The 25,748-nt window shown below is 34.4% G+C and overlaps 4 protein-coding genes across 5 annotated transcripts; 1 reads left to right on the forward strand and 3 right to left on the reverse strand.

Annotated features, from left to right (window-relative positions):
• Positions 1 to 160: 160 nt before the first annotated feature.
• LOC124299371 (uncharacterized) lies at positions 161 to 4,563 on the reverse strand. The gene is made up of 4 exons (XM_046752565.1): positions 4,409 to 4,563; positions 3,968 to 4,303; positions 3,646 to 3,855; positions 161 to 2,978 (listed from the first exon to the last, which is right to left on the reverse strand). Exons 1-4 carry the CDS (start codon positions 4,502 to 4,504, stop codon positions 2,808 to 2,810), a joined length of 813 nt encoding a protein of 270 aa, XP_046608521.1. The 5' UTR covers positions 4,505 to 4,563; the 3' UTR covers positions 161 to 2,807.
• On the forward strand, positions 3,073 to 6,848 carry LOC124299367 (DNA primase large subunit-like). 2 transcript variants are annotated; one of them, XM_046752557.1, is made up of 5 exons: positions 3,073 to 3,271; positions 5,051 to 5,355; positions 5,457 to 5,722; positions 5,797 to 6,368; positions 6,600 to 6,848. In XM_046752557.1, exons 2-5 carry the CDS (start codon positions 5,177 to 5,179, stop codon positions 6,846 to 6,848), a joined length of 1,266 nt encoding a protein of 421 aa, XP_046608513.1. In that variant the 5' UTR covers positions 3,073 to 3,271; positions 5,051 to 5,176. The 2 variants fall into 2 exon arrangements, with proteins under 2 accessions (XP_046608513.1, XP_046608512.1); XM_046752556.1 differs by lacking the exon at positions 3,073 to 3,271 and adding an exon at positions 4,583 to 4,698.
• Positions 6,783 to 8,481, reverse strand: LOC124299372 (magnesium-dependent phosphatase 1-like). The gene is made up of 4 exons (XM_046752566.1): positions 8,169 to 8,481; positions 7,795 to 7,852; positions 7,467 to 7,688; positions 6,783 to 7,379 (listed from the first exon to the last, which is right to left on the reverse strand). Exons 1-4 carry the CDS (start codon positions 8,209 to 8,211, stop codon positions 7,217 to 7,219), a joined length of 486 nt encoding a protein of 161 aa, XP_046608522.1. The 5' UTR covers positions 8,212 to 8,481; the 3' UTR covers positions 6,783 to 7,216.
• A 6,888-nt stretch (positions 8,482 to 15,369) lies between these two features.
• LOC124299374 (la-related protein Larp4B-like) lies at positions 15,370 to 25,442 on the reverse strand. The gene is made up of 11 exons (XM_046752570.1): positions 25,240 to 25,442; positions 23,762 to 24,125; positions 21,751 to 22,000; positions 20,828 to 20,968; positions 20,460 to 20,687; positions 20,080 to 20,225; positions 19,837 to 19,934; positions 18,870 to 19,728; positions 16,314 to 16,482; positions 16,040 to 16,144; positions 15,370 to 15,851 (listed from the first exon to the last, which is right to left on the reverse strand). Exons 1-10 carry the CDS (start codon positions 25,304 to 25,306, stop codon positions 16,049 to 16,051), a joined length of 2,418 nt encoding a protein of 805 aa, XP_046608526.1. The 5' UTR covers positions 25,307 to 25,442; the 3' UTR covers positions 15,370 to 15,851; positions 16,040 to 16,048.
• Between the last annotated feature and the right edge of the window lie 306 nt (positions 25,443 to 25,748).

Here is a 25,748-nt window from a genome sequence, read left to right on the forward strand (position 1 = left end):
TAACAAACTATACGCAACTCAAAAAGCATCTTGTTAGAAAAGGTTTGTTATTGAAAAGATGTAAAGAAATAAGTGCCTACAGGCAGGTAATTAAAGTGACAAAATTATATTTCTTAAGACAACTTATTGGTTTAGAAATTGATTGAAATTTTTCATAAGAATTATGGATGACATGCAGCAATAGATGCCTTTAGCATCGAGTAACTTGTAATCATGTGTGTAACGCAAGCATATTATTCTATGCTAATTCCAAAACAAAAAAAAAAAAAAAACTAGAGGAAATATTTAGACAAGAATGAGAAAAAAAAAATATTTGAACATCACTAACAACAAGATATACACCAGTTTGAAACGACGTTTACAGAAAGCTAACAGAAATAATAATTTGCATTGCATTCATCTCATGTACCTGCTTCGAAACTCAAATTGCCTTAATGACAATTATAATAAGCATGTAAATATAGACAATACATCTGCAATTTTGGAAAAAGAGATGAAAAAAAAGAATAAAATAGAAATAAAAAAAATTAATACGAACCCAAGATACGATATGATATACATATATGTGTTATGCTCAGTAAAAAAGGAATCACTGTCCTTTGATATGTTTAGGCACATGTTCAGTTTATAATGCCTATTATGTAATAATGTATCCACCGAATTTATGCGTAGTAATAGGCTAAATAATTTCTTTCACAGAGTGGCAGCTAAAATTGATGACTGGTTCTGTAGTCCTATAATCTTAGAAACTAGTACACAAATTTGTATGTTAATTCTATACATACAATAAAATTCTTTACATCCGTATACCGATATATATGTGTTTACATACATATGCCTATACATGTATCTTCTTTCATCGCACTAAATAACCGTTGTCTCAAATTCAAGGATTATTGAACGACTAAATGTTTACAATTTTTCAAAGACAAATCGATTATTTTATTATAATTATTATGTATTCACTTTTATACAGCTTTAAAATCGTTTTTACAACACATATCTCTACATAATATTATCACGTACCACATGAAGCTGTATTCTTACCAGACTTACAAGCCAGTGAATGAATGGTTATTTAATTTTTACAGAAAACTTGTAAGTATACCTTATATTTACTTTGTCTAATTTACAGTTATACATTATTAAAGATAATACATTATTTTTCTTCATTTCTCACATATGTAAATTCATTTCACAAGCTTGAATCTACATAAATTTAGATTGATTTTGATTTAAATGAAAAGTTTGAAACAAACATTTTTATTTTTAGTCAGAGGTACTGCATTTGATAAATTCTCGTGATGTATTAACCAAGTGAATGAATATACATATATTATTGGGTATACAGTTTACAATTAGAACAAAATATATATGACGTTTATAAATATATGTTGATATATTTATAAACAAACTAATATATATATATATATATGTAAATTTACTCTTGATTATTTTAGGTAGAATTGATAACATCTAAGCAGACATTTATATCTCATTGTCAATTAAAGTTAATTACAGACATGCAATAATGTCGTGGATTAAGGCAAAGCTAATCTTTCGCTAATGACTCTAGAATTGAAAGTATATCATCAGAAGCGTCGATTCATCGTGTAATCGACGTGTGATATACATTTGTATGTTTGCATGTGAAACGAAAAATTTTCGCAATAGCTTAAAAAATATGAAGAACGAATGATTGAACCGCAAGAGAGCTTTGGATCAAAGTATTTTTTTCGGAGGTAAGTTTCGTTGTCACGTTTAGTAATTACTAATGAGTACCTGAATATTAGGTAACAGAAAGCATGAGATTCAATGACAGCCAAACTTTCGTTATTGAATATTGCAATTAACTTAGTGAATTAATGATATAAACCGTGAACAAGTTCATTAATTGCCTTTTTCAATTCAGAGTATTATTACTATCACATAATGCTATGTTCAGATCTTGCTTTGTAGATAGAATTGAACTCGCATGATCAGAATTATAGCCTGCAACAACTATTCAGTAAACGGAAAAAAATGTGTCTTTTTTTGTATACTTATTTCTTCACGTTAAAGATACAAAGTTACTGGAACATTGACGATGAAGATAGAGAATATCTAGGGAATCCTATATTTAAGTAACGTTTTTGTATCACATTTGTAATTTAGTCGTTAACTAAATGTCGAAGCTAATCCAAATTTTAACGAATTAGTTAAAATCAAATGTGAATTCCATTCCGATTTCATTTAATTGAGAACGATTGAAAGGATATACTATATTTCAGTGTGGTACATAGATACATGGAACATAAAGGAACCTCGAAATCAGTGAACTCAACGTCATCTTGAATCGAGTAATGGCACAATTGGACAGTCTAAAATCTTTCAACATTGGTCAATGGCAATATTATCTGCATACCTAACATGGAATATAGATTTTCTTTTTTAAGCCTGTGATTAAAAAACTTGTAATAAGATCATACTTTTATGTTACATAATTCTTGTAGACAATGTATGCATCAACATCAACTGTTTGTACATCTGGCAAAAGAGATAATTAAATGCAGGCTTGGAGAATCAAAGAAATGTGCTGGCATTCTCAAATCTATAAGAATGAGCACAAAACCCGTGTTTCATGATGCCTGTAATATTGGACATGGGCGTAAGAATTTTTCCAGGCTGCGTAAGGAAAGAGACCAATTAAATTCAGATTTAAATTTTCTTCGAAAATGTGCCGTTTGAGTATAGGGCAAACGTTATACATATTTATCGAATAAATAAAATAATAATTACAATTTTCCTATAACGAAATTCTAACATGTTCACCAGTAAAAAGAGTTTTGAAGAAATTCTGTGGTCGATCTGTATAGCGAGGAAGCGCTCTGACGTAGACCAGTAAAAAGAGAAACCACACCGTCCTTTTCTTCCTCCCGTTCATCCTCTTCTGGCAAATATTCAGGTAGTTCTTCACAATCTCCGGCCTCTGTATTTACCTGTTAAATTAACAATTCCACAAGTGGTAACAAGCACTCGTGCCACTTATTTCGTAATCTATACAAACTCCCAAGATCAGGACTGGTAAAACGACTGAGCTGGCAGTGTGACTTTCAAACTTAAACAGGCGAAAGAGAATTGACTGTGAGATATATACTTGCGGTTAGAATTTCCTTATTTTTGGAGCTACACAAACATTCGTTTAAAATGGCACAGAACAAGGTCTGGAAGAATTCCTTGGTTCAATTGAAGATATCTGAGGTTCACACCTTATTCGTTAACCTAACTCCAGGTACATGTTTGCACAATTCAATAAGCGTACAACACACAAAGAAGAGACGCAGAAGAAATGTGTCGTCAACAGCATCAAACGAAACAAAATCGTCATGAGTTTAATCAAATGGTCACGAGTATAGTAATTGGTTTCTATGTTGCCTAATATCAGCGATTCATTCAATATTTGATAAACAAAGTGGAGCTAAAGCTATAGTGAAATAATTATGGAGTATCACACATTCAAAGATATGGTAAAAGTTGGGTAAAACAAATGCATAGCTTAATATTCAACATTCAAGGTGAGTACATTGCCATTTTTTCACTCTGCGTTTTAAGTAGTGATATTATCCATCATCCACAAGGTTGATAAAATCTGACTGAAAAACTTACCAGCTTAACTAAAAACTCCTGGTTGTATTTATTCCTTGTTACTAGCCTAGCCTCCATATTCTCGGTGTTGTTTCGAATAATTTCAGCAATTTGTCGAGCTGTGAGGCTACTCAGAGTTCGCATAGTAACTCGCTGATGTTCGACGTCAACAACGAGCGATATCAGTCCGTCAATTCTTATCAAAGTAGCTTCTAATTCAGCTCGAGTTTCCTAATAAGAAAAAAATGTTGTGGTTGTTTCCGTTAGATGTGAAGGTAGGATATTTATTCAGATAGAGACGCCAATTAAGATCAAGTTTTAAGACATCATCTAAGCTATGTACCGGGAGCAGTCCGTGTACGTGGAGGACGATGACATGAGTTTGTAGTTTCTTAGGCTCAATGATTCTCCGGCATCGACTATGCAGGTTGTAGATAGGTGGTTTTAGTCGTTCGATATCGTCTTTGATGCACCTAGCCTGTTTAGCGAGCTTCGGATCGTTCTCAGCGTGTTTGTTAATAACAGAATCGAGTGCCTCTCTGACACCAAAAGTAGAGGTTATGTGACCGTAGTTTTCAACGTTTTTAACGAACATCTCGAGGGTGTCAAGTGCGAGTTTAACGACCTCCGTATCCGGCATTTCGAGGACATAAGCCAGGTAGGAGAGGACGGTTTTATCCTGTGAGAATAAAAAAAAAATAGAGAAAGAAGATTACATGATCAGCATATCGGAAGCAGACAGGAGTCGAATAGTCCAAACATAGCGAACATGATGTAATCTCACTTTTAGCATAGTGTCGTGATTGGAAAAATTCTCGGCCAATTTATTATACGTCTCGATAGTTTCCCTTAATTGATCTTTGTCCACAAAATCATCCATCTTCGATCGTCGCCCCAGCTGCTGCACCGAATATTGACATTTACAACTGCTTACGAACTTGCAGTCACTGCGCTGCAGGCTGCGGCAGACAGCTGGGCTCACAATCAGCGCGGCCCAACCACGGCGCAACGCTCTTCCTCTCACAACACACTAAATTCCAAAACCACGGACTGCGAATGAATCGCAATACGCAGGTGGGGGATACGTCACCACGGCCGACCACGACCACGGCCAACTTACTCGCAATTCTCGCGTCCGAAACAAAACAAAAGACTAAACCGTTACTCAAAACTACCACTGGTGTTGTCTGTTATATCCATTGAAATTCGAATCTACCCGGAAATCGTGCCTGAATTAGAAAACAAAAGACAAACCATTACCCAAGAACCATCACTGATCCGTTGACTGATCAGTCAACGATTTATCTATATCCATTCGAATCTACCCATAGATCGTGCCTGGATTCCAAACAAAACAAATAACAAAACAATTACCCGACAACCACTACCACTGATCTATACCAATTCAAATTCAAATCTATTCCAGAGATCGTGGCTGAATTCATGATGAAAGGCTGGAATAGTTATGAGCAACAATTAGTCAGCAGTCGTCAATAAGAAACTGCAACCTCGATTCGGGGCCTATTGGGGCCCATTCTCCATATTCTCGTAAATGTTCTACATCCAACCCCCGAGAGGGGTTCTCGCCTTCAACACACTGACGTCCTGTATTGATACACGGATCGACTACCTCGAACTTGTTTACGACAACAAAGTTGACAGTTTTGAGGGCAACATAGAATATCTATTCGAGGGTTCAAAATATGACAGAACTGGCCATTTCACTTTGAGGTTAACCGAGAGCTACTACTGGTTTTTGCTTATCGAATAATAATCAGAGTCCTTTAAATCGATTATTACATGTCAATGATCACTTTACCGTCACGTTGTAGACTCCTGGCCTCAGCATCCAACGATTTGTGGGCCTACTGGGTGACAAGGGAAACGATTTTGCTCGAATATAGGCTGGGTCATGTCTCCCAGAGACAGATACACCGCATGTTCAAAAATATCCAAAACTCTGTAGAGTCGACAATGGAATATGACCCACTCCATGCAGCGCTGCACAAAATTAGCACATTCTTTTTGCAACGAGATATATTCTCTCATATAATTGGTAAAAATCATTCCGACTACTGCGAAGACTACAGCGTAAAACGTGCGTTGAATAATCTCTCTCCACTGTATGAAAATCAAAAGACACGCATCAAATATTTACTACTCAATTTTCAGTCAAATTTCAGACAGTACCAGATTTGATAAAGAAAAGGCTTGTCGATCTTCGAGAGGGCGATGCAATAATATTTTGTTCAAGATGGAAACAGCTCATCAAATCATTATTCAAGTCTCTCCTATCGAGAGATAAAGCTAATCTGGAGAAAGGATGCCTGACAAACATGATAAAGTCGGACCCTCGATTGAACTTTATCCACCAAAGAATAGAGTTGCGATTGATGAAAGGGGGGCAGATTGGAAATAGTAGAATAACTGTCAATAATATAGATTCGGAAGTTTATAACTTTCCCCTGTGTATGAGCCATTTACACTTCACACTACGCCGGCTTCATAGACTCAGTCACAATGCACGATTTTACTATAGTCTGTTCTTGAAAGACAGTGGAATGACTGTCGACGAATCCCTAGTATTCTGGAGACTTGAATACTCACAGCCTCACACATGTACTTGCTCATGCTCTCACAACTGGCAGTCCGATACTCGTAGATTCACCTATAGTATCAGGCATTTGTATGGGCTTGAAGGTTCTCGCAAAAATTATAATACTCCAAACTGCAGTGTCATTTGCGTAGGTTCAAAATTCTATCCTTTTGTAATAATTTCAGCCACATCATTCCACAGAGCTTGAAATTACAATATATTTGAAAATAGATATCTTGGCAAAAGCCTCACCATTCTAAAACTACTCAGCTCTAGGAAATGAATTTTTATTCATGCAGTCGAAGTTCCGTACAGCTTTGACTTGATTATTGCTTCATTTTTAACTTAATTTTTAACTTAGCTTTAATTTTTTTTTCAGAATAATACAAATGGGCCAAGATACGAGGGTGGTTGCCCTTTCAAAAGCTTTGACAGAGACAAGCTGAAAGAGCTACTAAGATGTGTTATGAAGCAAAGTAACATGGACTCATATCTGGATACTTTTTCGAAACAGAAACCGGAAGTTGCCTGCGCATCTTTCTTGAAATCGCAACGCATGAAAAACATTGACAACACATTTATTAACAGCCCGGTACAGTATTATCAGCTAATGAAAGAATACGATTGAGTTTATTTCTTACTTTTAGCAATGAATGAAGACCACAGACTGAAGCATTGTTTAAATTTGTATTGTTCTGTTTGATCTTTCGTTTGTTTGCTTATACGTCATGTCTGTGAACCGATCAAATTGTTTATAAAAATTCCACTAAAATATCGTATATGTCTATACGTATCTATTAGTGTATTCAGAAAGTGAATTTGTAAATATATTTTATATTATACATTATTAATCTAATCTTGATTATTTCAACTAAAACATCGATTTGAACAATATTTCAATTTGTTACGTAATAAAACGCATCATTATTTCAGTTACTGAAATATTTTGAAGCCAACTGAAAAATAATAAATTATTTAATTTGCCTATTATTGCAACTACTGTGCGAATTGTCGTAGACCATTTTGAACAACTTCTTTATTAACACCATTGCGAACCAAAATTGACGTTACACCCATTTTTGTTAAATCCTTGATGTTTCTTTGCTCATCGTCAAAAAATAGCATATCCGCTAGATTGACGCCAGAATTTTTTTGGATTCTGAAAAAGTACAGGAAGACAAAAGTTAATACCTATTCCTGCAGTATCCAAATGATGATATTTCAAAAAAACTGATCCAGATCTCACTTTGAGAAATGTGTTACTTTACAGCCAGGATAAATTTCCTTGTATGTGAAATACTTATCCCAGCCTAAAAGATTCAGCAGTTGATTAGCTCCCTGAATTTCTCCGGTGCGCGATGCCACTCCTAGTTCATAACCGTCTTTTACCAGCTCCTTTAGAACCTCCGGTACTTCAGGGTAGTATTTAATTTTATGATTCAGAGCGTCTACTACTTGACCACCGTTTCTAAATTGGAACAGATGCGCAAATTACTGTCAACGGAATAGGCGGAGTTAGGGGTGATTGAGAAAATTGCAGGGGAAAATTTTTGAATCCTGCAGTAAATACAAACCCTTTCTTGAAGGGAGGCGTTACGTGAGTGTCGACCCAGAACGGCCATAAAGTATAATCTGAGGACATATATTATACTGATATTTAGGATGTATTTTAAAAATTGTACTATTCCTCAAATGATGGACAATGCAGAGAAAGTGAATAACAGGTGTCTCAATAGTCATTCGTGACATTACAGGCAGGTCTATACAGGATTTAAGTTTGCTGATTGGTCACGGAATGTTTTTCATTCATTGTAGAGTGTTGAAAACTTAAATGCCAAAAATCAAAGTGAAGTTCAATCAGTGTTTTAGAACGTAAATTACGTACACTGAGAAGAAGACTATCTTGTAATGAAGTGATGATTTTTCTAATTTATGGTGCACATCTAACCTAAGTCAAAAACGATTACGCGTAGCCTTTTGTCAGTCGACATTTTTGCGGATATACAAGACCCAAAAATAGCACCAAAGCAATACTAAGTAACCGAAAGGTAAGACTCAATTACAGACGAAACGAATCGATAATTCTCTGATACAAAAGGTGTACACCCTTTGAGGGTTAAATTATTGTTAGGTTAGGAAATCAAACAAATGCCACAATGCAATACATTCAAAACCGTCAAAACCACGGAGTAGTAGGAAACAGACAACACTGGAACAGCGCTCGGCTCAAAAGTTGGTCTAGTTATGACATATTGGGGCAGCGTAAGAGGAATTCTCAAGGTGCGATTTAAGCGCCTCTTGCGGTGTAATTCCGTATGGCGCTCTCCCCCTTCCACCCGGCGATCTTACGATTCGCAGTTTGCTACCTTTTCCTCGAATTTAATGTCGGTTGAGGTTGGAACGGCAATTACTCGGCTTTCACTGGTTTTCACTCACTTCAAATGCGTATTTTACGAATTTACGGAGGATGTTTACAGCATGGAGGTTTATAGGTTACGATCGCCACCCTTCATTTTTTATTTACATTGTATAGCAAAAATTTCACTTTTTCCGTAAGAGGCGCTTAACTCGCATTCAGACAATTCTTCTTACGTTACCGCAAAACTGGGTACAAGTTTTATCGCTGAGTGTTGTATTCTTCCTACTGCTCCGTGGTCGAAATCCACCGGTGAAACAGTTATATGTTTAATCATATATTTGCGCGCTAATTTTGAATGAAGCCGTCTACCATTACAATATACGTTAAAATAAAGTCAAGATCATTGTATGACAAGAAGTTCTCTGATAATCATTTGTTAGCTGATCTAAAAACACTGATCAAAGCAACAATCGAACGAGCCTGATGCCTACCGAATTGCCGTCGCGAGAGGCGTCCGTCGTAACTCGTAGCATTACGGTAAGGAATCTCATTGGTCGGAAACATTCAAATGAATGAAACTCGCGCCAATTAAGAGCATATCAATTTAAACCCAAAAATATTTGGAAAATCCTGAGAAACGTATAAGAGATCAAATATGTAAAAGCGCACTGTTAGGCTAGGTATGTATATCTATTTATTTGTATCATTATTTATATTATGTACAAAGTTGGGCTTATCTGTAAGTTGGGCGTAATGGGTAATTGTATTTTTTATTTTATTTCATATTATTTTTTTTCCTTTTTACTTCTTTCTTTCATTTATATATATATACATTTATATATTATCATAGTTACACCAAAAAATTTCATAGTCACAAATGTATACATATATATACATATATTTATTTATATATGTAGTATACATATATAGGTATGTAACTAATGCATTGTGATTAATTTTATATTCCAATTATTTTAAGTAGTATACATAGCTATTCCGTTTAATTTTGTATCGAATTAATTTGAATACCATGTTATAAGGTAGTAATGTTGATGTACAATAATAGCCCATATAACATTCGTACACACTTCACTTTATATAAAGCAATATTAAACAAAGGTATAAAAATATGTTTTCTCAACGACAGTGGCCGTCTTTTCACCAGAGTTTCGAGTTCGTTTCGTACATGAATACGTCATGTTAATTCATAACAGTTTTTTTCTTTTTTCTAGTCCACCGGTTATTTGTAGAAAAAAAATTTTACAGTCAAACTTTTCAAATTAAATATCTTAATAATGGATGGGAAATCTATTCCAATGCATGGAAAAAAAACTCAAGTCTCGTTTACAAGATTAGAAAAAAAGTCACAGTCCATGAAATATAAAGGAAAAAATAAAAATAACTTGAGCCATTTGAAATTATATCTCTTTAAATACCATCTTATTACTTTAGACTACATACTTTTCAGTTGCCTCGCATCGATATGCTCTTACTCTAGTGGAAACACAGTCAGTGATTTTGTAGCCATGTAAATAGGACTGTTTGTGATCGTTACTTCACATTGTTACATTTGTTATTTTCATTGTTTTTTTTTTTATTTATTTATTTTTTTTCTAAATAGTTTTTTCTAAGTTTTTTTAGGATATCTGTCAAAACGAACCATAGATTAGAGAATATGTATATCATTCTAGGTGTAGATTCCGAACTTCTATACCTCATCTTATTTGGTTTTACAATCAAGTTCAAAATACCCACAAACTTTTTAATATCAACAAACATAATGAATAGATATTAAGCTACTGTGAAATAATTAAAAACATAACTTGATTTAATTGGTAAACATACTTTTCGTATATTATGAATAATTTACCCGTGAAATGAATATTGTTAAGTTTCGATAACAAAATGTGTGTCAGTGATTTAACTTTTCTAAATATTACGAATAATTATTCTATCAATTTCAAATGGATTCTGTTTCCTTTTCTGTCTCTTTCTCTTATTCTCTTTTTCTCTTTCTCTCACTTCCAATAGTCAGGGATAACGATGAATGGCTCACCAAAGGCTGGCCAGATTTTTACTCTCGTTCGATGAAAACCTCAATTAGGATAAACTTAAGCTAGTAAATCATGTCAAGCATTCCCTGCTTTCGAATACTCTAATTTTACTCGTTTTATCTAACGTAAAATTATGGTTATTTTACAGAAACATCATAATCACAGATTACATTTTAATATAGTTGAATCATTTAATTCCACACCCACATATTAATTTCTTCACTTTTGTTTTCATTGTTTGATGAAATTCGGTTTGTTACTCGTCGATGTTATCTGACGCTGATAAACATACCATTTTCTTTTCTTTTTTTTTTTTTTCATCGCTCTTTCACTCCCTCTACCTCTTTCTCTTTCTCTTTCTCGTTCCTCCTGATTTGGCTAAACTATGATGAATTGTTCATACGTTAATATATAAATATGTAACTTTAGTCTACAAATATACAATAGATAATTTAGAGAAAGAAAAAGCGTGATTTCATTCACTCTCGTCATATTGTATGGATTTTGTGACCACATCAATTATCTATTTTAGACCAAAATAAACTTTGATTCAAAAGTGCACAAAATCTTTATGTCTTTTCAACTCTTAATGACTTGTTCAAAAAATTTGATCTAAAAGCGTTTTTTTTTTTCTTTGTTTAATCGTAACAAGCTATTGTTCATTCAAACGATGACGCAATATCAAATATTTACGATATGAAAGTCCAATAATTCGAGTAACGTTCATTTTACAAGTCAAACTTTCGCATCGCTCAAATTCTCAGAAATCTCAGGATTAAATTAAATTACACAAAAATATTATAGATTTTCTATTCATGATACAATATTAATTAACATTTCTTGACACAGTTTGACTTGATTCAACGAAATTCAAAGTTACAAGAATCAGTCATTTGTTAGCTGCGAAATGAATTTTTTTTTTCTTTCTTTTTTTCTCTTTATTTCGCAAAATGGCTTATTTTACTTTACACCACAAATAAGAATTTTTTTATATATTTGTTGATAACTGTATATAAATGTCATGTAATTTTCATTGAACTGTTTTAATCATTCATTCATTTTACTGTTTATTATCTGTTTTGCGGAACAAATTCTGTCAGTCTCATTTATTTAATTTAGCAGCGATGATTTTTATTTAATTATGTTTTTCTTTTTATTTTGTTTTTGCCCTATCTACTGGTCTTAAATGAAATCAAAAGAATATATGATTTAATTTTCACATCAACAATATTCCAAACTTTAGGGGGTAGGGGGAGAAAAAAAAAAAAAAACTAGATACTTATACAGTAACTCTTTTAATCCCAAACAAATTTAATGCTCGTAACATCAGTGGTAGATTAATTAAATATGAAAACTAGAAATGAGATGTTACTAGGAGTAATAATTATTAGTCTCAATATTTTAGCAGATTAGAAGTAATGAAAATAAGAATTGAACCAATGATAACAGTAATTAATTTTTAATTTCGAAATCTGTCATTTTACATAGTATAATAAACAAACGTCGTAAGATCACATATTATAATACACATTTTCATAGTAATTAAAAAAAAATCAGACTTTTAAGGCCTGTAGCCTATGAAATAGTACATTATAGTTTTTTTTTTTTTTTTCCATTTTGTGTTTCTCGGTAGGTGTGAGAGGGGGGGGCTATATTCTAATCACAGTTTGAGCCAGTTGATGAATGAATTAATAACTGCCAGCCACAATATCGATCAAGGTAGCACTGTCGTTTTGAACAGTAACAAATTAATTATGCACAAAAAAAAAAAAAGAAAGAAGAAAACAAAAAAAAACTAACAAAATATAAAAGATGAATCAAAATCAAAGTCTCGTGCTACGTCATAAATTGCGGCAAGCCATGTTACGTTGAACACGAATCGAATTATCATTTATCCTCATGTGTTTGAAATAAATTCTCAATTGAAACAAATTTTCGTACAAATAATTTCATCGGACGCGGTTTCTGTTGTTGCTGTTGTTGTTGTTTTTTTGTTTTTTTTCCCCTTTCGTCAAACTTTTCACCCCATATTCCTAGTTATTCAAAAATTACGAAAACTTCCACGCGAAGAAGCGAAAACATAAATAAAAATAAACTAGAAAGATTTTGCGTTCCACTGAAAAACACTGTATGTACAGGTATAAAGAAGCACAAAAAAAAAAAGGAAAAAAAATTTGTAGTTAAAAAAAAAAAATGCAGAGCCAGCTTTATAGGATGAAAACAACGTTGTTGGTGAAAAGTTTTGTCAACTTTTAGTTAATTAAGCGTACACACACACACGCACACGCACGCACACACAGAGGCACGCACACGCCCACACATAGTTAGAGTGTTATTTAATTTATGATTAAACAACAAGTTTAATTATTTATTTATTCATTCTTAATCGATTACTTTTACGCATAAACCAGCCTTTATTATTATACAACTCGCTGCGGCTTCTTCTTCTTTTTGTTATTTTTGTTCGTTTGTTGTTTTTTTTTGTTTTTGTATTTTTCTTTCTTTCTGCGTTTCTCTTTGTTGTGTTAATGCGGGTGTGGTAGTATATATGTATATATATATATATTTATATTTGTGTGTAAACGACCCAAAAGATATCTTATAAGTTTTTTTTTTTTTTTTTTCATCTAATAATTAGTATTATATGAATAAAAACTGGGCCAAAGCTGAGGGACCTATTATTTATTTATTTATTTTTTTTATTTATTTTTTATTTTCGCTTATTCCTCTTTTTATACTAAATCGCCTACAGCACCAAAATGTGAAACTGAAACAACTAATACATATATCAGTTTTCAGCTGACTATTAATTTAGTTACATCTCTCAATGTACGATTGTTTGTAGGCGCGAACAATTGTTTGAAATATAAAAGAAAATTAAAAGGCAGCATAGCTTGTTTAAACTTAAAATATCAATTACATACAACGGTAATTCATTTTATGCAGGAGATTGTTTCTTCTCGTGTTTGTTTGTTTGTTCGTTTGTTTGTTTTCTTTTCCAGCATTTTTGTTTTGTTTTCTCAATCTTTCAGCAACCTTAATTCTGCATGCATATCAGTAACAAATATATCATATGCGCTCTTAACTATTATATTATGTAGTTACATATAATTATGTATAACATCTAAAGCCAAGCTCCTGTAATATACACAACACTTGAGGCACTTATTTGTGTGCTCAAATACCATTTTCGTGACATCTTTTTTTGTAATCTTTTTTCGTTTTCTTCTTCTTTTTATATCATTACCATTATCAATATTATTATTATTATTGTTATTATTATTATTATTATTAATATTATTATTAATATTATTATTGTTATTATTGTTATTACTATTGTTATTATTTATTATTATTAATATTAATATTGGTATAATTATCATGTTACTTGCTAAAGCATAAATCTACGTCGTCTGATATTCTTTAATTTTTTATTATGAATTTCTTCAACAATATATCATTAGAAAATAAAACAGTGCCGTAACAAGGGTCTATAACGGCAGTAAAGTTATCATGATATATTTGAAATTGTTTAGTATTACAATTTGCATGTTCGAGATAAAGAAAAAAGAAACTACTTTCCAGAATGTCCATAACAAGTAATAATATCGAGCTAAGATATAACTAATTCCCCACACGAGACGCCAATTATAATGCCCATAGTAGCAAGTAACAATTACTTTTTTTATATCCGCCGCAAAAGTTCAACTCGTTCGGCGCCAAAACACCCTAGCGTCCCAAATCAACCAAGAGTTTAGTTTTTTTTTTTTCTTCTTCTTTAAAAGACACGAATGGTTTTGAAGTTAACGTTATTTTTTATTTCAAATCAAATTCTTTACGTTGTTACTGATTGAATTTTATTGGAATTAATGAAATGTTCATAAGGTGTGAAATATACGTGTTGTAGCAAAATAATTCCAACATAGCGTATAACCATTGAAGTGGCGATAAAATATTGTTGGGAAATATTTACGAGAAAAAAAAAAAAAAAAAAAAACGGTTGCATGGATGCTAAAAGGGTATAATGTCTATTTATGTGCATACATACATACACACACACACACACACACACACACACACACACACACACGCACGCACGCACGCACGCACGCACGCACGCACACACACACACACACACACACACACACACACACACACACACACACACACACACACACACACACACACACATATATATATGTACATACCATCGTCAACGCCAATCTGGTTGGTTGAAATTTTTTATAACTACATGAGCAAAGAAAATTGCTATAAGCAGAACCATATCGCTGACATTCTGGAAATTACAAGACCTTTTTCCTCTTTCATATCAACGTGACAAAAGAACTTTGGAATATATGAGGTAAAAAAAAAAAAAAAAAGAAAAGAAAAGAAAAAATGAAAATTTAATAGATTTAAACTGCTTCAAATTCGTTTCCTACTTTGAACTGAACAACAAATGTTGAGAAGGTAAATTGACAGCAAACATGAAGTTGAACTTTATCCCTATATGGAATATAAATATGAATTACTCAAAATTGTTACAGAAAGACGATTGGCCAAAGTTATATGTTGTAAAACATACAAGCTGTAAACAAGTGTCAAGATTTGGCACGAAGGTAGTGAACATTTTATAGTTACGGCCCGATAATTTGTGTGAAAAGAAGTAAATTTATTTTCCAAATAAATATATTAAAGGTATGTATTCACTCACGATTTTTTTAAAAATCGAAACAAATTTCAACTAATATATACCTCCGAAATGACCGAACCAAAGTACCGACGACACTCTCCTACACAGTGTATTATCCTGTCAGCAATTAATATTATTTTCTTAATTGTAAGGGAAAAATTACTGTTTCCTTGAATACTTGGTTTTTGTTGAATTATTATTCATTTTTTTTTTTGGGTTTTATATATATATTTTTTTTTGTCTGCTGTTTTAATTTTTTTTGTATTTTTCTCCTTTAGTTTTATGATTTTTCTTCTCGTTTATCATTTGTCGTTTATCGATGCCACAATTAGTATAATATAGGCAAAGTCACTGTATACAATGTAAAAAGTTCGTTTCTCATTTTTCTTATAATCTTTTCTTTGTTATTTGTTTTTTCAATGCCTACCATACTCGCTTTAAGATTAAAGCGGCTGGCAAACGACCCGTCCAACCCATTTTCAGGTGCATGTAACTGCTAATTATTGAAATTGATTGCAGTGAAATCTGTAAGAGTATATACAACTGTATAAATGGATGATCTGAGTAAATGAAATAAGACGTGAGGGGGAAAAAAAAAAAATTACAAATTCACCACAGTTTGAACTCAACGAATGATTAAAAAAAATAAAATAAAACAGAATATTAGACTAACAATTGTCATATATGTCCAATGAAATAAAACTTCTACTTACATATCGGCCTTACATATTTCCATCCTTCTCATCAGTTTTGTGTTTTGTACAACGTAGTTCCCGGCAATGTTGCGCTACTTGAGCATAGCTCGGCCTGGTGAGGTCCTGATGAGGAAAAAAGAGCAAAATTCGTATTAATGTTACATACTTGATATACAGAAAAATATTATATTTGTACAAAAGATCGACAAAGACATTTAAAAAATAGCAAATTTTTGATATAATCATCAATTAACGGACGAAATTTGTTAACGTAATCGAATTAATCGCTTACTATAAGAGAGCTCGACGTCACTCCTGATTGTATCTGGTTACTCTGGTGCGTAGAAGAGACGTTGCAGCTGCAGCTGGTTACCGGTTCAACATCCTCCGTCGCATGTGGATTTGTACTAATAGCCTCGTCCACGCCGTTCACCATGTTTGTGTCATCAGTCTTTACAAATCTGTCAGCGGTGTATTACAGTAATATAGGAACTTTACCAGGAAGACGTGCATATACGAATCATAATAACGAGGTAATTCGAAGAAAAAAATAAAATAAAAATTTAACAGATACAAAAAGTAAGAGACAAGAAAAAGAAAAAAAAAAAAAAAAACAGGGTGCTTTACAAAAAGAAAAGAAATAAAAAAAAAAAGGCATGCACGATAATTGCGGAGTTTGGCAATACCGCACAATAAATAACTTTTCTCTGACTTTTTTTTTTTTTTTTCTCCAACAAATAGTAGCAAAGATTTGTTTTTGTGTCTTTTAGGGAATGGGTCTTGCAAGGTTGCAACACATACGGTTAACAAACCAGTATACACATCGTTTATTTACTTTCATTGACAATGATTCTACCTATAGTCACGACCAAATAATAATGAACCATGCTTTCTGTTTTTTTATTGTATTTTTTTTTTTTTTTTTTACTCGTCGAAAATTACAGCTTAATAATTATTGATATTAAAAACTAAAACTTTAATCAAAATGCCTTTAAAAGTAACTTGAAACCGAACAATTAATAATAACATTAATACAATAATAATAATAATAGTAATAATAATAATAATATTAAAGAACCCTGAATATTATAGTAGTCCTCAAGTATTGTTCATGTGTAGCAACAGTACAGGCACTTGATACCCAACCTGCATAGGAGAAGAAACCTGTGCGTTGTGCCGCCACGTAGTACTGAATGCATTCTCGCATATATTCATACACTTTTTGTTTGTCGCTTTTTTATTATTTTTTGGATTTTTTTTTTTTTTTTTGTGACATTTATGTTATATTATTAATTTAATATTAATATATGTATAACCAGCGCGTCATTTATACGTTTAGCAGTGGATATTTGTTGTCGACTATCTTGTGTAAGAAGAAATGAAGGAAAAAAAAAAAAAAAAAAAACACGGTTGTTCCAACATTTTTATACTAGGTCTGATGTAATTGTTTGCAGACTTTAATTGCCATTTCCTTTCTCTTCGTTATTTGTTATTCTAGAATTAGGAACAATCACAGTGCACCTATTATTTACTTCGATCGGACGAAAAACTTGCGTTTATGCAAATGTCACCATCCCTGATATTGTATGTAACTATCATTACAGGGATACAGGGATTAAAGGGAATAAAACGTAAAAAATAAAAATAACATAATAAAGACGAGAAGTAATTCTGTGAAACTAACAAAATAAAAAAAAAAATAAAAAATAAAACAAAAAAAAAAAAAACAAAGAGAAAAGAAATAGAAAAAGTAAATATTGACAACGACAACAGTAATTGTCAAAAACAAATTAGATATTAATCAAGAATGGCAAATCAATAAAACCGGACACGCATCATATCTAATATTTAACCGACACATATGGGCAGTAGAGCAGCAACAGCGGAATCACTCCTGAGAGTCGTGCAGGAACTCCTTTGTACGTCTCTTAATTTCTTTCATTTTTCTATTTTTCATAAATTTTTTACATCCATATATGCGTAAAGCGTACGTGTTTTGCTTTGTTTACTGCACGTTCCATTATTGAGTGTACAAGGGTGATATATATATATATAAGGGTTATATATATATATATATATATGTATCTAAATATGTGGTACGTTCAGCACATCCGCAATATCAGCATGTAGTAGCACATAACACAGCCAAACAAAACATTTAACACAACTCAGCATAGCCTCAGCCTCCAAACTATGTGCTTGTATACTACTTTTATACAAATTTTCCTTTTCGTTTCTGCCTTATTGAGTGTATTAACATACATATATACATATTATAGAATACATATATATACGTGAATGTGCATATGTAGACATGTATATGTGCTTATACACATGTTTATTAAATTTTATCTTCAATTATTATTGTAAATAGTGATAAAAAATAAAAGGAGAAAAAAGAAAACAAATACAAGAAGGGTTGGGGGGAGAAACTATCAAAAGCAATCAAAAGTAAAATTACTAATAATAATAATAGTAATCATAATCATAATAGTAATAGCAATAATTTCGTAAAGAATACTCTGAAAATTAAATTAAATTCGTAGTTGCATTCCGTAGAAAGAGAGAGAGAGAGAGAGAGAGAGAGAGAGAGAGAGAGAGAGAGAGAGAGAGAGAGAAAGAGAGAGAGAGAGAAAGAGAGAGAGAGAGAGAGAAAGAGAGAGAGAGTGAGAACGATGAGAGTGTGAGGGAGCGAGTGATTAAGAGAAATATATTCATGTATAGACATAAACACATGCGTTGCATACATACGTAAGTCGTATACAAAGAGCGGAGAGGTATACACTTACATATGCATGAATGCACGTGCCGAGCGTGTAATTACTGTGTAAGAATAAAGCGCACTCACTTATCGGGAGATGACGGGGGAGTGAGAGTGATCGTGCTGAGAGCGATGTCTGTAGAGTCAGTGTTGCTGGCAGAGGAATTGGAGTTTGAGACTGTGGAGGTGGTGGGTGCTGCCAACGATGTGCCAGAATTGGCGACAGCCTCTAAGGTACCGGACGACGACGGACCTCCTGTGCTTGACCCAGGACTTGCTGACCTGCTGCTGTTGCTGGTCTGTTGTTGTTGTTGTTGTTGTTGTTGTTGTTGTTGTTGTTGTTGATGTTGTTGCTCCTGATGCTGTTGACCGACCCCCCCCGCTGTCGGCTCTTTATCTTTTGTGCTTTTCAGCTTGGCAGTACCTTTTACAACGTCTGAAAGCCTGTTCTCCCAGTGCGATTGCAAACTATCGGTTGCGGCGGTCTCCGTTGAGGCGGTGTGCAGCTTGGCAGGATCAGCATCCAGGCCAGGAAGTGGTGGGAAGGCTGCTGCTTCCAAGTCAAACTGTACGCCACGATTGTATTGAGAATTGTTCGCTATATTGGACTCTCTTATCGGTGGAAGCGGGTTACTGTTCGCCTTTGACATTGCGTCTTGGTCTTTGGGCCTGCGATGTGTACGATGGCGGGGAAACTGAATAGGCGAGTCCATTCCCTGAGCATCGTTCTCTATCAATGCCTTGACGTGACTGCCGCCACTGCTGCTGCTGCTGTTTCCACTGCTGCTGCTACTGAACTGAGGAGGCTCTCCTCCCGACAACGTTGTCGCATGGGAAGAGTGGAACTTTGTGCCAGTCTGATAGGAAGATGAGGATGTTGGCTTCATTGGTGGCAAGCTTAACGAAGAAGCCGATGTGCTCGTACCAGATACCATTGGACCCCCCCCTCCGCCTCCTCCACCACCTCCACCTCCTCCTCCGCCTCCTCCGCCACCACCACCAGCACCACTTCCTCCTCCTCCTCCGCTGCTACCACCTCCTCCTCCTCCACCACTTATCAGAGGATGGTTAGATCGGCCTGCGGAACCCATTCCTCCTCCACCTCCACTGTCCATTAAACCTCCTCTCTCAGATCCATTCCTTTGTTTATTTCTACAGAATTCAAATTATTATCTTAAACGCCCCATGATTAACAAAATTTCTATGAAAAAATTACAAAGTTTTCATTCGTGGGTTATACGCAGTTTTGCAGTCTGTTGCAATCTGACAATCGAAGTGCTAACTCAATTTCGTTTACCTGTTTCTGGGAGTGAATCTTGTGTTATGTGGTTTGAATGAACCATGTGGCGCCATTCCGTTCATCGTAAACACACCCATATCAAAATAAGCGGTGGGACTGCCGTGAGTCCAAGGTATCATACCAGCAGGATAAAATGGCTGATGCTAAAAACGAGGATGTAGTATTATAGTACTCTCAAATTGATGATACAGACGACTATAAAGGTTTTTTTTTTTAATTGCGACACGTTCCACAATCAGTTTAGAAATATGAACATTCAATCCACCAAGGATCTTGCAATATGTTTGCCCAAACTCATGTGTGCTCACGACTGTCGATCAAAACTGTAGCTCTCGATATTTTCTTAGAGCGTTGAGTAAGAAAATTTTCATACTTACATATATAACTGGATTCGCATACGGTGGCATAGTAGTTTGCGGCATTGCATTGCCGTTTGTTGTGTACATAAAGCGCTGTTGGCCAGGTGGGTAGTTGCTTGGATCATAAACTGGCGGAGGAGGTGGAGTAGTCCGATATCCATTTTTAATCCCACCAACGCCAGTAACTGCTGGGATAGGTAGCCTGTTCATTGGTTTAGCTTTTATGCGAGCCATAATAGGCTTTCCCTGTGTCGAATAAAAGAATTTTTAATATCGTTTCATCTGCTTCTATTTCAGAAGTGTACTTGCAGCATGATGAGCACTGTCATTCACTTATACGGATATGAAATACGTCGATACGAATTTAATATGAGGGAAATAATTACCTGAAATTCTCGAACCTCTTCACGTAGAAACCTATAAGCCTTTTGAGCATCTTCATCGGATTCAAAAGTCACATACCAGGAGCTATTATGTGCAAACTCACACGAAATGAGTCTAGGACATCCCTCTCCTGAGAATAAATTCTGAAATAATAATACTATATGTCAAATACCATATTCAATTAAAGTTGATTGGAGAATAATTGGTTGATTGTTAGACTCAAAAAAAAAAGAGAATAAACAATTGATAAAAAAAAATGTTCAACAAGATCAAGTGAAATTTAATTGGGTATGAATAGTGCGCCTACAAAATGCACCAACAGATATAAAAATATTAGCTAAACATTTTTTGCTTGTTTTGAAAACGGAGGTCTCCCTATTTAATCGCTAAAAGCACCCACAAGAAAGTTGAAAAGTGATTTCCACATATTCATACCTATGAAAAAGTAATATTCTCGGTAGAACTCGATACGATGCCGATGACATTGAGATATTTTCTAGATGCATTAAGCCATCAGTAATTAAAAGTATCATTTGATTCATAAAAATCAGTTACTTTAATCGCAATACTCGCAATTGTTTGTCTCAAATGAAATAACATTTACCCACTTGCCGTAACTGGTATATTAAAAAAAGTGTCACGAATTGTGGTGTTCTATAATGAAAAAAAATCAAAAAAAAAAAAAAAACAGGTCATTGTTGCACAACAAGCTAACAACTTAATTTGATGCATCCGTAAACTCAGCGATTAATTATTAAACTGCCTAGCTTTCCTGTTTGTGTGCTCAGCTGTGAATCATTGTAAAGAATTGATCTTGTTACTCGGAAAGATGCGTCTAAAATGAATTTTGCCTAAATATTCTATTACACAACAATCCAAACAATGGATGGGGAAAAAAAAAAAATAAAAATGTATGTAAGCTTACCTTAACGTCGTCCAGTGGAGTACTATCCGGTATTTCGCGTAGAATAACGATGCACCGTTTATGATTGGGTCTTACTTTCTGCCCTTCTTCGTCCACCTGGACATTGGGAGACTCTCTCAGTACCTCCGTTATGAGTTTGATATCTTTAGTTAGCTTCTTGACTTGGTTAAAATTTGCTACTGTCCATATTGGTACATACTGATCGTTATCCATTTGAGATAATAAATATGTATCGTTGGCTAGGTTCTCTCTGAAAAATTAAAAAATTATTTAGTCAAATTAACGTGTAACTTTCTATTTTTGTATCGATAGAACAATACATGCATTCGATACGATAATCAGTTAGTGGTAACTATAATTCAGCAATTCGAGACCTCAGTGTGCTTTACTGTAATCCATCATATAGAAATACAAGGTCACTGCATTGTAACGCTGTGTAAGTTCGAATAACAAATCGTTGGCAGTGTAGATTAAATTTTTATCGCCTTTTTCACTATATGCATGTAAACCATACTGTATTCAGTTTTGTGGAATAAATTTTCTGTTAAGTAAAAATAAATTTATGTACAAACTTGCAATAACGTTATGTTATTCTTTATTTAACAGCAGTTCCAAGTTACAAGAAGAAAATAAATCCAGCAAATTTACTAAAATAGAGAGGTATTCATTGTATGATGCAATTTTCTAATCGCCTTGCAATAATTCCAAACAGCCAAGTTACAGATACCTTAAAATCAAATTTGGATTGTGATAAGCTATAAAATAAACTGCTACAAATAAAATTTGTGATTTTGAAGCAAGTGCTAAGAGAAAATAATGAGATAACGATTTGAAGAGATCAATATGATGGAATATTAGTGTAAACGAGCGTTTTGATGTTCACAAGTTAATGTTGGTGAGTTCTTTGCTTATTTATTCATGCATATGTGATGGCTTTAATTCAAAGCAAATAAGTGTCCTTGCCATGGGCCTCGTGAGCCAGAAACTATCAGTTGACCCATAATATTTTCAACTTGAAATGTGTTGAGTAAACATGGCGCAGACCACTTGGGTTCAAAAGTTTTCAAATTAAATAATTACAGAAACCCATCTTTGATGAACACATTTTTATCTCCTCACACAGTTGAAGAATAGTTCCAATCACGAAAAAAAATTTCGAAGAAAATCGACACAGTTTAAGAAAAAAAGAACATAAAATGCACAAAGTTAACCATCAAAGAAATTATGTAGTCACGCAAATTGTAAACACGGAAATGGATATATTCTTGATGAGTTATGAAGGATTGTTAGAAGTAAATATCTGTCATTCTCCACCAACCAGATTATATGAATCTAACTGTCCTTTTGAACTAACGAAATTTGATTTTTTATTCTTATTTGTGGAGGGCTGCTTCAGGTATACTAATCAACCAGGAACTTAGGATTTTTAGTGAACTCCATAGTTCAAACAGTTAATCCAATTTTGTGATCCAAGATATCTTCTCTGAAATTCTAAATATTTAATAAATTTACTGATAATTGTAGTAGCCAGAGCTTAATTTTCACCATGGTTAGACTTTGATAATAACGGAATTTTTAAACTTGTAAGATTTCAAATAAACAATGAATGAATCCATTACATTTTACCAGCAACTCTTTATCAGTTCTAAGAATCCGCGTGAATAAATATTTAGCGGAGAGAACCAAAGGTCAATCAGAATTTGTATAAATCAGACATCAATAAATGAATATATCCATTTTAAATGAATAATATACACACACACATATAAACGTACGAAGAAAAGAAGAGTAGTTCAACTGCAAAATCTGACGCATGAGTATTCAGCTCAAATTACAACAAAGGTTTCGGGTAAGTTTTGCTGACATGTACAGTGTATGTTTGTATTCTGATATGGCAAAAATTGAAATAAACTGACAAACTATGATATAATACGTAGGAAACTCTGATGCGTCATCGTACAGTTTGAAGATGTATTATGTTTTTGGTGTGACTTCAAAGATTGCCTACTACCTGGAGAAGTAGTATTCGAGCTGCGAAGAGAGCATCTGTTTCAATTGGTCAAGAGGTATGCCGGGCATGGAGACGTCGGCCAGTGATCCGATGGAGGCAGAGGCCTCTCCGAGCGCCGTAATGTCGATCGGACTGTAAGCAGCTGCCCCTCCCATGTTCATGGCATGTTGCTGCGCCGGACTTAGGCTGCTAGCACCTTGTTCTAACATCAATTCTGCACTAGGACCTCCGTTCATGACGCTATAATCTAGGCCGGTTGTACTATTGGTTGGTGCACCCCCCACTGTACCCAGGGACTCAGGGGTGGTTGGGTATCCCGCCCCTGATGGGAGCTTCCCAATGTCCCCATTCATGTACACGTACCCTAGAACAGCGCAACAAGAATGTCGGATAAACGTTTTGAATGAACCAAGAAGGTTAATCAGATATTCGAACAAGGCGTTGAACGAATGATGAAATTTAATTTTAAATCATCGGTGTAGAGGAACAGGGAGAAAAATGTTTGAACAGATGCATGTGTGTGCACACGGCTTAATAGAATACTTTTTCCCCCTGAATATTGTTATGCGTTAGTCAAAGAGTGGACACTGTCTGGTGAAAATGTACAACCATACTGTAAGTTTGGTATAATTGTTGGTTGATAATTGACGTTAAATAATTAAAATTCAAATCGTGTAAACGTGTAGTGTCCCGTCGATAGTATTCAAATAAAAAGGTCCCGTAGTTGGAGATAAGAATTTTGAAAAGAGAAGATATGCAATATGTTGGATGTGACTGGCCAAATATAGAATCGTATTGCGGCTGGGTATTAAAGAATACGAATACACAGTGACAACTGGCTCTAGCCCACTTATGTTTAGTAAGTGTCATTGCTGAAATCACCATTCATTTCGAAACAATCCCGGATTCCATGTGCCTTTATCGATAGGCTGCTCACCAGCCAGCTTCGTTTACTCGTTTCTTCTCGCAACTACGGACCCCGCGGGCGCACCGCTGCGTGGAGACACGCACCCTATTAGTATGTTTCGACGGTATAATAATCAGGCGAAAACACGCGAATCCGATTATCTACGTCATTCAAATAATAACGTACTACGACGTTTTATTATTTAAAGAAATCTTACCGAGGAGAAGAATCAACTCAACACAATTTCTCAAGGAAACTACAAAATGGCCGACACAGAAAGGCACATGCCGTAGCTCAATGCATTATGGGTTGCAGGTATATAGGCTGAAAACTGCGCCATCTCTTGGCATTATTGCCGAACCACGATCGACGACATGCGAAATATGAAATCAGGTTTACATATCAACGACTCGGGGGATTTCCACAACACGACAAGGAAGTATCGTTGCTGCCCATTCGCATCTTTTTGTTACGTGTTGTCTCTTTATTTTTTACCACCTAACAGGTGACCATACCACAAATGCCTATATAATGTGAATCCGTTCAAAATAAATAATCATCTAATTATAACCTTTAGCACGTTGTATTCCCGCGTCGTTTTTACCGGTCGAGAACGAAACTAGTCTCATCTCTGGCATTTTCAAACTTTTAATTAATTAATTACTTAAGTAATTAACTAACGTCATCTCGTTCTGCAGGAAACTTGGCACAAGTATTGAACATACACTTACGTACACTGCACAAAAGAAGGGATATTGTTGTTTCTCGGCTAGCTGCGAGATACTGAACCCTGCTGGTAGCTGTATGTACCATGCGTATGATACACATACGATTTCACTGGCACATACGCGCTTATCCAATCTACGTTACTTTTTTTTTTACACGCATTTGTGAGAAGAAAAAAAGAAGAAATAACTGGCGGCCAATAGGACAGAAAATTGACGAGTTTTCAAACGGCGCGACTTTAGAGCATTATTCATTGTATTTATTACCGATGCAACTAAATACAGTACTTCAAACTGCATGACTCGACACCTGCCAACCATTTACACACACAATGTATGCTGCTGAAGCCATGTT

The sequence above is a fragment of the Neodiprion virginianus genome, chromosome 2 (assembly GCF_021901495.1).
Source record: "Neodiprion virginianus isolate iyNeoVirg1 chromosome 2, iyNeoVirg1.1, whole genome shotgun sequence".
Lineage (NCBI taxonomy): Eukaryota > Metazoa > Arthropoda > Insecta > Hymenoptera > Diprionidae > Neodiprion > Neodiprion virginianus.

Excerpts from the sequence above, each read along its gene's own strand:
- LOC124299367 (XM_046752557.1), top strand. The coding sequence starts at position 5,177 with ATGTTCTACATCCAACCCCCGAGAGGGGTTCTCGCCTTCAACACACTG. Across the intron at positions 5,723-5,796 it reads CGAAGACTACAGCGTAAAAC|TCAAATTTCAGACAGTACCA; the intron begins GTGCGTTGAATA and ends CTCAATTTTCAG. Across the intron at positions 6,369-6,599 it reads CAAACTGCAGTGTCATTTGC|AATAATACAAATGGGCCAAG; the intron begins GTAGGTTCAAAA and ends TTTTTTTTTCAG.
- LOC124299371 (XM_046752565.1), bottom strand. The coding sequence starts at position 4,504 with ATGGATGATTTTGTGGACAAAGATCAATTAAGGGAAACTATCGAGACG. Across the intron at positions 4,304-4,408 it reads ATCACGACACTATGCTAAAA|GATAAAACCGTCCTCTCCTA; the intron begins GTGAGATTACAT and ends TTATTCTCACAG. Across the intron at positions 2,979-3,645 it reads AGGAGTTTTTAGTTAAGCTG|GTAAATACAGAGGCCGGAGA; the intron begins GTAAGTTTTTCA and ends TTAATTTAACAG.
- LOC124299374 (XM_046752570.1), bottom strand. The coding sequence starts at position 25,306 with ATGCCAGAGATGAGACTAGTTTCGTTCTCGACCGGTAAAAACGACGCG. Across the intron at positions 22,001-23,761 it reads CTCGAATACTACTTCTCCAG|AGAGAACCTAGCCAACGATA; the intron begins GTAGTAGGCAAT and ends TTAATTTTTCAG. Across the intron at positions 19,729-19,836 it reads ATCTAACCATCCTCTGATAA|GGGGGGGTCCAATGGTATCT; the intron begins GTGGTGGAGGAG and ends GAGGAGGCGGAG.
- LOC124299372 (XM_046752566.1), bottom strand. The coding sequence starts at position 8,211 with ATGTCGACTGACAAAAGGCTACGCGTAATCGTTTTTGACTTAG. Across the intron at positions 7,853-8,168 it reads CGTAATCGTTTTTGACTTAG|ATTATACTTTATGGCCGTTC; the intron begins GTTAGATGTGCA and ends ATATGTCCTCAG. Across the intron at positions 7,689-7,794 it reads ACGCCTCCCTTCAAGAAAGG|AAACGGTGGTCAAGTAGTAG; the intron begins GTTTGTATTTAC and ends GTTCCAATTTAG.